Source organism: Euleptes europaea, chromosome 15 (genome assembly GCF_029931775.1).
Source record: "Euleptes europaea isolate rEulEur1 chromosome 15, rEulEur1.hap1, whole genome shotgun sequence".
NCBI classification, from domain to species: Eukaryota; Metazoa; Chordata; class Lepidosauria; order Squamata; family Sphaerodactylidae; genus Euleptes; species Euleptes europaea.
Window position 1 is genome coordinate 42,573,566 of NC_079326.1, and position 12,036 is coordinate 42,585,601.

Sequence of the window (12,036 nt, forward strand, 5' to 3'; positions counted from 1 at the left end):
CAGCTCACCAAATTGTACAATAAATGTTGGCTGGCGTGGTCTGGGCACATGAAGCAACCCCGCAATAAATCTGCCCATCTGCATGTTGGTCCGGTCAACCCACATTCTCAACACACCAGATTGGTAGTTCAAATCAAACCAGGACGTAGGTGTGCCATTCCAGATCTAATTAGGGAGTAGGGAGCTAGCAATTTGTCAGGCTAGCAGTGAAACAAATTTGAGGGGGGGGGGAAACTGATGCAGCGTGCTAAATCTGCAGTATATGTGAAAGTCTGTGGGTGCACCTCACTTTTGTATATATCAGATGTGATTCGAATTTCACAAACACACAAAACTGTTCATCATGTCAGCACTTGCAGTTTTCAACTTGATTTCTGCTAGCTGCAACAACCAGATGGACATGTTATTGTAACAAAATAAACTGGCCAGAAAAAAAGCAGAGGTAGTCATTGCTCCATTTATGACGTATTCCAGTGGCGCACCAGTCCTTAACAGTCAGAACTCATGTGATTCGGAAAATATACTAGAAAGCCAAACCCATATACTATAGTGCAAATTCTTTTACCAGAAGGCAGCAGATTTCATTTTTATTATGCAGTTTTCATGAAATACCATTGGTTCTTCTTTTTTAGGGGTGCAAAGCTGCTTTAAAATGAGTGTTTCAAACAAAACAAAAATAAAAAAAAACCTCAAATTACCATGCAGAAATATTTACCTTTAAATAAGCTTCCGCCCGCAGAGCAATTCAATTGCATTGCCAATATGAAATTCTTAAGGAAAAGCTAGAACAGGTTGATTATTTAAGTTTAATAAAATTCATTCCCCCCCCTTTAAATGTAGCAAAGGTAGGCAATTCTAAAAGCCCTGATCAATCATACGGAGCTTTGTTGTTTTAAAAAAGAAAAAAACAAACAAACTTCTACATAATACAAAGCAGGAACATTCAAGCATAGTAAAAGAAGTGGGGGAAAGGGTAAATAGATATACATCACGAAACTGGAGTGGTGCAAACCCAAGTTACCACTGCACACTATTCTTTTTCTCCCCCTCCGGAATCCCCTTGCAAAATGTTTAATCTTTTTTTTAAAAAAACCTTTCCCTAATTTCACTAAGCTGTAAGCTCCTCTTATGCCAGTCCCAAATCAGCTCCGCGATCATGTCTGCCCCTTTCATAGCTGCAGCTGAAATATGGAGACGCTGGCCAGGCTGCGCCAACCGAGTCTTTCGGGTGACTGCAGATGCCAAGGCCAAAAAACGCAACCTTATTGCAGAGCCTCCCTTTCGGACCCAGCAAGCGTCCCGCAGAAAAGCTAAACCCAGGGCCAGCCAAATCATTTTTCCCCCATTCAAATTAAAGCGTGTCCGTGATAGCATTTTGTTACAGCGAACCAAACCCCCTCTACGTGACTAACTTCAACCAGCCTTTCAATCGCTTCTTGTTCTAGCAGAAGGCAAATTGCTTGCAGGCTTAATTTATGTCCTCCAGAGATGCAGCAAAGTTGGAAGAAGGGGCAGCAGTCCTCGTCGTCGTCGCCTGAGAGAGCAGTCTTTTTTGGTGCAGCTCCTCCCACTTACTTCTATTGGCCACAACCGAGTCCAGCATGGGCTTCAGTTTGGCGTTCACTTTCACTAAAGTCTGGGAGGAAGCAGAAGAGGAGAAATCATAAATCGTCAATTTAGATATTACGTCCACTAAAACAGAGAATATTTGCTCAGCTCCGTTCCTCCTGGGGCTCTGCAAGAAGGGTATCATTCTGAAACATGTAAAGAGAGGTGTAGTGCATTTTCCAAAATGCGAGGAGGAGGAGGAGGAGAAGAGTTGGTTTTTATATGCTTTCTCGACCATTTAAGGAAGAATCAAACCAGCTAACAATCACCTTCCCTTCCCCTCCCCACACAGATACCTTGTGAGGTAGGTAGGGCTGAGAGAGTGTGACTAGCCCAAGGTCACCCAGCTGGCTTCATTTGTAGAAGTGGGGGAACAAATCCAGTTCACTAGATTTGCCTCTGCTGCTCATGTGGAGGAGTGGGGAATCAAACCTGGTTCTCCAGATCAGAGTCCACCAAACTACCACTCTTAACCACTACACCACGCTTTGCTAGAAATGAGGCTGGAGGAAAAGTGAGCTTCTAGAGATTCCTCGCCCTTTAAAACCCGGGCATTGCCTCCCGTCTTCACAAATCCATGGAAGGCTGAGGCAAGTTCTAGAGGTGGTGGCAGCGTGAAGGAGGCAAGGGGCTTGGCCTGTGCCCACTGTCCCCTCTCAGGCCTACCCGCTACCAACGGAAAGCGCTTGGCTTACCCCCAGAGGCCAAGTATGACCCTCCCCTCCCCCTCCCCCTGCTTTGTTCACCAGCACACCAACATCATCACTGGAAGTACAATGTGGCATTTTTGCAGTGCCTGGTCCCAAAAGGTTGTCTACCCTTAAGCACAGCCTCTTTATTTACTGCTGCCTCACTCTCGGGCTGTTTCTTGGACATGGTAGAGTCTGAAGGTAGACATTAAAGAATAGGTTTTTATGCACATTAGAACATAAGAAAATAAGAAAGGCCATACTGGGTCAGACCAAGGTCCATCAAGTCCAGCAGTCTGTTCACACAGTGGCCAACCAGGTGCCTCTAGGAAGCCCACAAACAAGACAATTGCAGCAGCATTCTCCTGCCTGTGTTCCACAGCACCCAATATATTTGGCATGCTCTTGTGATCCTGGAGAGAATAGGGATGCACGGTGACTAGTGTCCATTTTTACTAGTAGCCATGAATAGCCCTCTCCTCCATGAACACGTCCAATCCCCTCTTAAAGCCTTTTAAGTTGGCAGCCATCACCACATCCTGGGGCAGGCAGTTCCCACTTCCCAGAATTTAACTATGTGTTGTGTGAAGAAATACTTCCTTTTATCTGTCTTGAATCTCTCACCCTCCAGCTTCAGCAGATGACCCCGCATTCTACTATTATGAGGGAGAAAAGCTTCTCCCTGTCCATTCTCTCCATACCATGCATAATTTTATAGACCTCTATCATGTCTCCCCTTAACCACCTTCTTTCCAAGCTAAACAGCCCTAAGCGTTTTAACCACTCCTCATAGGGCAGTTGCTCTGGTCCCGATCATTTTGGTTGCTCTTTTCTGCACCTTCTCAAGCTCTGCAAAAACCTTTTTTCGGTGTGGTGATTAGAACTGTACACAGTATTCCAAGTGTGGTCTCACCATAGATTAGTACAAAGAGAGTATGATAGTAGCAGTTTTAATTCCTATTCCTCATCTCGTTATGGCCAGCATGGAATTTGCCTTTTTCACAGCAGCCGCACACTGGGTTGGCATCTTCATAGAGCAATCAACTACCACCCCAAGATCCCTTTCTTGGTCTGTAGCTACCAGAATAGATCCCATCAGTGTATACATGAAACTGGGATTTTGTGCCCTAATATGCATCACTTTGCACTTGCTCACATTGAATCTCATTTGCCATTTTATTGCCTATTACTCCAGTTTTGAGAGATCCTTTTGGAGCTCTTCGCAGTCCGATTTTGTTTTAACCTCCCTAAATAATTTGGTGTCACCTGCAAACTTGACCACCTTGCTGTTCATCCCCAACTCCAGGTCACTGATGAACAGGTTGAAAAGCACCAGTCCCAACACAGATTCTTGAGGGACCCCACTGCTCACATCCTCCATTGTGAGAACTGACCATTGATTCCTACTCTCTGCTTCCTATTTTTCAGCCAGCTCTCAATCTGTAGGAGGGCTTGTCCTTTTATCCCATGACTATGAAGTTTGCTAAGCAGTCTTTGGTGGGGGACATTGTGTATTTGGATTTCCAGAAGGCTTTTGACAATGTCCACAGGCTCATTCCTGTCCATATACTTATTGACACTTTCAAAAAACTCTAAGAGGTTAATGAGACAGGACCTACCTTTATAGAAGCCATGTTGGGTTTTGCTCAGCAGGCCTTGCCCTTCTATATGCTTGACAATTCTATCTTTAATAATGTTTTCCATTAATTTACCTGGAACAGACATTAAGCTAACTGATCTATAATTTCCTGGGTCAACCCTGGAATCTTTTTTATAAATGGGTGTTACGTTGGCCATTCTCCAGTCCTCTGGTACAGAGGTTGATCTAAGGGACAGGTTACATATAGTCCTTCCACACCTTCCACAGTCAGCCAGCTAGGAAACATCTCAGCCTTTGCACACCCACACCGTTAACTGTACAGGGCAAGGTTGATCTTGGTGAGGTACAGGAGGATTGGGTGATTAATACTGACAAAGCACCTGAAAGCTCTGGAAGGCGTTCTTCATAGCGCTGTAAAAAAAAAAAAAAAAATTTGGTTCGGGTTCGGGTGGCTTTGATTCAGGTTGGGAATGCCAATTCCCAAATTGCCTCGATTCGGACCGATTTGGCTGAAATTCGGCATTCCCAAATCGATTCGGGCATTTAAATGTCATTTAAAGTTATTTAAAGCCATTCATGGCTTTACGCGGCTCTGGGGGGCATTTTTGGAGGTAGAGGTCCCACTTTCAGGGTAACTTGAGGGGACCCTCCTTGCAAGAACCCCCAAGTTTGGTGCGGTTTGGGTCAGGGGGTCCGGAGTTATGGGGCCTGGAAGGGGGCAACCCCCTCCTCCATTAAAGCCAATGCAAACCCCTACTGACGCCACCCTCACCAAGCATCTCAGTCAGAGTTGTTTGGCGTCCCTTCCCTACCGGAGCCGCTGCACCATGTGCAGCAGGGAAAGCACGAGGTGAGGGCGGTGGTCGCCTCTCCCCTGGGCTGGCTCCTGGCCCCTTGGCCAACGGAGAACCAGCCTCTCTCTCCCCCTGAAGAAGCACCGCGCTGTGGTGCCTCTTCAGATGGTTCCAGATTGCGGAGGTCGAGAGATGATTGAGGTCTCTCCCTCGACTTACCCGCGCCCTGAACAGCTGGCACACAGCGAACCGTGGATCATCCTCTGGCACCTGGAAGTACTTCCAGGTCGAGGATGTGAATTGCCCCCACGCGGCTCGGCCGCTGTGGGTGCCACGGGAGCAACCTGCCTAGAGGTGCTCGGGGCAGACACGTTGTGTCTACGGAACGCAGGGGGAAATGGCGGCAGGGGAAGGGGTTAAGATGGCCGCACCCCTGGGTGCACCTCCATCTCTTCCTCTTGGGCCTCCTCCACCCTCTCCTCCTGTGTCCCCATGGAAGGACTGCTGGGGTGTGAAGGAGCAGGCAAAGCTGACGGGGTGTCCAGTGACCTTGCAAGTTCCTCCACCACCTTCCTGGAAGTGGGGGTGAGCTCCGACAGACTCGCGTCAAAGAAGTTCAACCCCAGTTCCTCCTCAGACTGCTCCTCCTCCTCCTTCTCCTCCTCCTCCACCTGCCACTGCTGGAAAATCTCAACAACAGCAGGAGGAGGAGGGACAGCCTGAGAAGCAGCAGACCCCCGCCCAGTGCCAGCAGCTGCCATCACCTGTGCAAGGGTGGCAGCTCCAGAGGCCCCCTCGGAGAAGAGAATCCGCCGCTGGATCTTGGAGAGCACCTGTGCAGCTGCTCCTTGCCCAGACTGGGGGCGAGCAGGAATTTCACTCCCAGAGAGACAAGCCCCAGCCCAGCAGAACAGGTAACCCCCCTTTGGCTCCCCCCCCACACACAGAGAATCTGCTTTCCCCCCCTTACACACACACAGGAAAAAGGTTTCAGAGAAAAGCCCCAAATAGGGTCAAACTGTGGATGTCTTCTCTTCCAGCAGGAAGGAGCAGGCAGACTCAGGGTAATCCAATTCGCAAGCACCACCAAAATAGAGGAACAACTCGTGGAAGCCAGTGAGTATTTATTCTTCTTCTGGCCAGTTCAAGATTAGAGAATTCCTTCTCTGATTGGCCAGAAGAAGACCCAGCTGTGGCCACTGCTGGTGGTAGTGTCTCTCCTCCAGGGCAAGAGGGAAAGTTAGCTTTCTCATGACCCAGTGCACTGCAAGCTAACTTGCCTCAAGGAGAGCTCTTGAAAGGGGAGGGGAAACTGCCGAACCAGGAAACGCTGATTCGGCGTTTCCCTGAATCAAGCTGTTTTGTGTTCGGCGGTTTCCTGCCTTTTTGTGGTCCGGGTGTCCCTGAAGCAAAAAACAGCCGAATCAGTCAAAATTCGGCTATTTTTTGCTTCGGGAACACCCAAAACAACAGCCCTAGTTCTTCAGCAACCAAACACTAGAGCTCCATTTAGAAAGGGAAGTGGAAGGAAGGTCAAAGAGTTTGAGAACGGGATGGCTGGGCCTTGGTTGTCAGAGCTCTACTCCTTCACAGATCTTTGGATAGTTATTTTGGACTACTGTGATGCCCTTATTAGAGATTGCTTCGTAGAACTCTTCAGTGGATCTGATCTGTACCTGTTCCTCTTATATATGACTTGGATATCAAGCTCTGCTCATGACCTGAGTTCGATCCCGATGGAAGTCGGTTCCAGGTAGCCGGCTCAAGGTTGACTCAGCCTTCCATCCTTCCGAGGTTGGTAAAATGAGTACCCAGCTTGCTGCTGGGGGTAAAGTGCAGACGACTGGGGAAGGCACTGGCAAACCACCCTGTAAACAAAGTCTGCCTAGGAAACATTGGGATGTGACATCACCCCTTGGGTCAGGAATGACCCGGTGCTTGCACAGGGGACCTTTACCTTTACCTTTTATCAGTCTGTCCCCCCTTGTATATTGTTTTATTCTTGCCAGGGAAATAAAACACATACAGCCTTCTCTCTCTCTCTGTAAATGTGTGTGTATGTGTGTGTGTGTGTGTGGGCGCATATCTATGAGATGGCTTATTTGTAAATTCTTATGTAAATATACATTAAAAGGCATAACAACTCAGAGGTTCAGAGTTTAACTAACAAGGATGAGGACACCATTAAGCCAAGCTCAACTACCCTTCATTACTGCCCTAGAGATATTAAAACTGAGCAAAATAAATTGAAAGGGATATTTCCCTGGTCTTTGATTTTCAGTCGTAAGTAAAGTATAGGCAATTAATTCTATAGAATAGTGGTAAAATATATAGTGTAATTAAAAAAAACACACACTGTAGTTTGTTATGCACGTTAATCAGGTGACATTTGGACCAGAAGTACTCCAAAGGGTAGATTTTATGAACAGGGTATAAAACGTCTTTCTTTAGAGGTTCCTTTGATATTTAAACCCTATTTGTGTATTTAGTACACTTTGGCTTTGGGACATGGATTCACTTCTTTAATTAAACACCCTACTATAATTCCTATGGAAATTAGCCTTTTAAAAATAATTTGGCTACCAAAGCATTACTCTCAGACTTTCTAGATACAAAGTACACTATTTGGATTTTATATCTGCCTGAGATGTAATTAAAAACTCATTTGATTACTATATATTTTGGCTCTCTTTTACTTATTAAATCCCTGTAATCAATTTTCTTTTATGAAGCTTCTGGGAAATTATCTCAAAAGCAACACATTTCTCTCCTCCCGGCAGATTCCTTGAACATTCATTAAATTACTTTCTTAGCACCTGCCTATATTCGAACCAACTAACCAATTTATTCCCCAGCCGCTGAGCTCTTCTGGCTTTAGCACAATTCAGGTCAGGTACCTTCCACTCCTTTTCCCCTACTTTGCCTTCCATTTCGCTCCATGCCAGTAGCTTGGCGCTCCCTCATACAACCATTTCCACCTCTCTCATTCATTGCCTTACGAATGACTTTTTCAATCCTACTGTCATAAAAATGCCACATGCCCTGCTTGACAAGGGCCCTTTACACACCGGGGCCTGTTGGCACAGCTGAGACATTGTTCTTTGCAGTGAAATTAAAATGGTGGCTTTCCACGGCACTTAATATAATGCCGTGTTCCTATAACATCCTTGCAGTTTCCCTCTCCACAGGCAAGATCCTAAGCAAGTTTACTCTGAAGTAAGATCTATTTATTTTGAGCTAGGGTTGCCAACTCACACATGTCTGAGAAAACGTGAAGGGAGCCAGCGTGGTGTAGTGGTTAAGAACAGTGGTTTGGAGTGGTGGAGTCTGATCTGGAGAACCGGGTTTGATTCCCCACTCCTCCACATGAGTGGCAGAGGCTAATCTGCTGAACTGGGTTGGTTTCCTCACTTCTACACATGAAGCCAGCTGGGTGACCTTGGGCTAGTCACAGTTCTCTCAGAGCTCTCTCAGCCCCACCTATCTCACAAGGTGTCTGTTGTGGGGAGGGGAAGGGAGGTGATTGTAAGCCGGTTTGATTCTCCCTTAAATGGTAGAGAAAGTCGGCATATAAAAACCAACTCCTCCTCCTCCTCCTGCTCCTCCTCCTTCTTCTTCTTCTTCTTGCAATATACAAAGTTGTTATGCTTTTCTCCACATACACTCTGTAACATTTCCCTTGTGGCTGAAAAATCAGTTAAGAATTATTTTGATCTGATGACTGGAGGGGAATGGGTAAAGCAGTCCCCTATCCTTTAAAAAAATCACCATGACCTCTTCTCTGTTCTGACTCACAGCCAGCTCAGGCTGATTTGGGTCTAGAAAATATTGACTTTCCATGTAGCATGCTGTTTGAGCCTGACAGCTTCTCTTTCTCAGGGAGGTGGGAGATTCAGGTACACACCTTGCAATAATATTTCAGAGCCCAGCAGGCTCTTGACTGTGGCTGGAGCAACCCAAAACTCTTCCTATCTGTGGTCTCCACCAGGCTGCCAGCCGTTCTCTGTCCATGGTCCTGATAACTTGCCTGAAATCACACTCTGCTGACTTGACCATTTTCCCCCAGGCTACTTGCTAAATGCCTAAATTTCCAAGGAGAAGGCACTCTCCATTGCTCCACCTTATAATTAAGAAGCGACTCCTCCATGGGTTTTGGCCTTGAGCAAGTCATTTAGCAAATTAGAAGAAGAAGAGTTGGTTTTTATATGCTGACTTTTCCTACCACATAAGGGAGACTCAAACCGGCTTACAATTACCTTCCCTTCCCCTCCCCACAGCAGACACCCTGTGAGGTAGGTGGGGCTGAGAGAGCTCAGGAAACTGCGGGGCTGGCGGGGACGAGCGGCGAGCGCAACGCCCCCTCCTCGAGGGCACACCCCTTTCCCCTTCGGAGCCGCCCAGGTAAGTCCACAATGTGCAACTTGCTTAATCAAGTAGTAGAAAAGGGCAAGAGTCCAGGAGCACCTTAAAGACTAACAAAAATATTTTCTGGTAGGGTATGAGCTTTGGTGAGCCACAGCTCACTTCTTCAGATACCTAATCAAGGTATCAGATACCTAATCAAGGTATCTTAATGCTTAATCAAGTCGCGTTTTTTGCTTGCCCCTTGCTCTTTCCAGTTTTGTGCGGGGTAAGGTTGATGTAGTCGCCTCTACCAAAAGCAGAATTTGGGGCCATATTTTTACTGTGATCTAAGGCTTTGTGAATCAGAGCGCCACCAATTGTCCCCCTAAAACCAGTTCTACACTGGAGAGTAAATTACAAACCTGGTAAATTACAAACTGAACTTTCTGCTGCAATGTAGATTTTTCTTCAGGGCTCCCATCCAAATATTGACCAGTTCTGAACCTGCATGATTCACGAGCCATGACAAGATAACAGCACCTGGTCATCTTTCTGCAGATCTAACACTTGTAAAGTGTGTATATGCAATCAGACCATATAAATTTTGTTTTATGACAGAGTAGAATATCTGAAACCCACAGGCTGCAATGTTCACGTGGCTTAGTAACCCACTGGGTCCTAATTAATCATTTTTACTGTATAGGCAATTGAGAGGCAACCTGGTGACTAGTAACTCAAAGGGGACAAAAGGTATAAGCATATCAAACTCCTACAGAAGTTAATAGAGTCAAAGCTGTATTATAGTTTGTGTTTTGCTGACTCTGTTATTCCATGGATAATACAAAGAATCATTTTTATAAAGAGCCTGGAAATGTACAAGTTCAGATAAAAGAGGACGTTTCTCTCAGCTACTCCTTGAGTGGAACTGAATTTGAATACACAGAGGGGGGTTTTGCTGCAAAAACAAAAGTACTGTGTTAGGTTTCCTCTTCTTCTCTATAACATCTAGTGCAACTTACTCCGTGTCCTGACATCATTGTACTATGTGATTCCCTGCACCAACTTTCCTATATGGGCTGCTGGCGGTATGGGAAGGAAATATACATGATAATGATGTTGGAAGATGGGGACAATTTGTATGCAATGTTATAGAGGTGACTCAAGGTTGCCATTTTCACAGGCAGCTCCGAGCCCTCATGCCATTTAATTCTGCCTCTAGATTTCGGTTTTGAAACACAAAACATGTCCCCAAAGGCTTCGCAAAACAAAGGCTGCTTCTGCCTTGGGACTGCAAGAAGTGCTTCTATGTGATCGTTTCGTGGACAATTATCACCATTTTGTCACTGTTCGACAGTGAGCGCTTTGCACCCAACAAATAGTGTTCATACTACCAATGGTGAACATCAACACAAGTTAATCCCATTCTTGCTTCCTCTGGGCTCAGCGAAAATTGTCACTTGCCTTTGAACATCAATATTTCCTATGGCAATTGCTGCATGTCATTCATCACATGTATCTTTCTACTTTCTGTTAATTAACTATTGCGACAACTTGCCTATAAACCTTTCTGTGTTTTACGTGAACTAGTGGTTAAGAGTGGCAGACTCTAATCTGGAGAACTGGATTCGATTTCTCACTCCTCCACACAAAGCCTGCTTGGTAACCTTGGGCCACAGTTCTCTCTGAACTCTCTCTGCCCATACAGAGGCAGGCAATCACAAACCACCTCCAAACGTCTTTTGGCAGGAAAACCCTACGGAATTGCCATAAGTCAGCTGTGACTTGATGGCACTTTCCAACACCGCCACACCCACAAGCTATTTAAATTAGAGCATGGATCCTTTTCTCCTTGCTTTGGCGGCACTGCACCAACACAACAAACACAACACAACAAAAACAATATGTCTACTTATGGGATAACTTGACAACATCATAAGCTCCTCAAACTTTTTGGTTTTGTTTTGGGCCAAAGTACCCAACGAAACATCCCGACGTACAAAGTAACAGGAACTGCTTGCAGTCACGCGTGTACTGCACAGATCCTTTGGGATGAGGAACCTGAACTAACCCATAGATCCTCCAAGGATATTTGCTTTCCAAAATGTTTCCACTGGAACCAATCTGGTGTTTTGTTTATTCAGCGACACCTTTTGAACTCTGTACTCCTTCACTTGAATTGCTGGTCTTTAGCAGGCATGAGGCCTGTCTGCGGGGGGGGGGGATATGAAGACTCAGTTGAGCTTTGACTTTCATTGGTGCAAAAGTCCTGCTGTTCTTGGGATCTATTCCACATTCTGCAGTACTCAAATCTAATTGGGTCCCTGACAGTTGTTGCTAGAGACATGCTCCTTGCTGCCTCATTCTGCTTCTTGTTGACCTCTGTTCCAAATTTCGCTCAGCTCTGCCTTTGGTGAGAACCTTGTAAGCTCTTAGCCCAGCCAGAAAATTGAGGCTAATAGTTCTGTCCGTTATAAGAGTATCATAATCTTGGATGGCAATGCCAGAGTACAGTAGTGGAAGAAAAAAAGGAGGGGAATAAAACCCAACCTAAAAACAAAAGCTGGGTACCCACGGTTGGGTGAAAAGAAAATATATATAAGTCTATGTATAAATACTGAAAGTATAACTTATTAGAAGCGCTATATAAAAGTTAAAATTATTTAAAAGCATTAAAATAGCACAATGGCATTTCCTGAGGTTGATAACTATAACCACATACCAAACGCGTTTCGGCCTATGGGGCCTTCATCAGCGGTTAATTAAAACTCTTTGTTAAACCTGCACACATTTACAGAAATACATTAATGAATACAAATATAAGTACAAACAGTTCAAACCCAACCAGACATGTGTATATGTTGTAAATTCTATTCCCAATTACTCAAACATCTGGTATAATAGGTTCTTGTTGTAATACTGGTTAGTATAAGTCTCTCAAATACTATGTGTGCAGGTATCAACCTAGTAAAGCAGTCAGAGTACAACCGTAATGAACGCTTTC

General features: G+C 45.4%; 1 protein-coding gene across 1 annotated transcript in view; it reads right to left on the minus strand.

Annotated features, from left to right (window-relative positions):
- Window positions 1-1,468: 1,468 nt before the first annotated feature.
- Window positions 1,469-12,036, minus strand: part of PDE11A (phosphodiesterase 11A) — a 181,594-nt gene continuing 171,026 nt past the window's right edge. Inside the window, exon 20 of the mRNA XM_056861194.1 lies at window positions 1,469-1,636. Within this exon, the coding sequence (XP_056717172.1) occupies window positions 1,469-1,636 (168 nt within the window). The remainder of the gene's footprint in view (window positions 1,637-12,036) is intronic.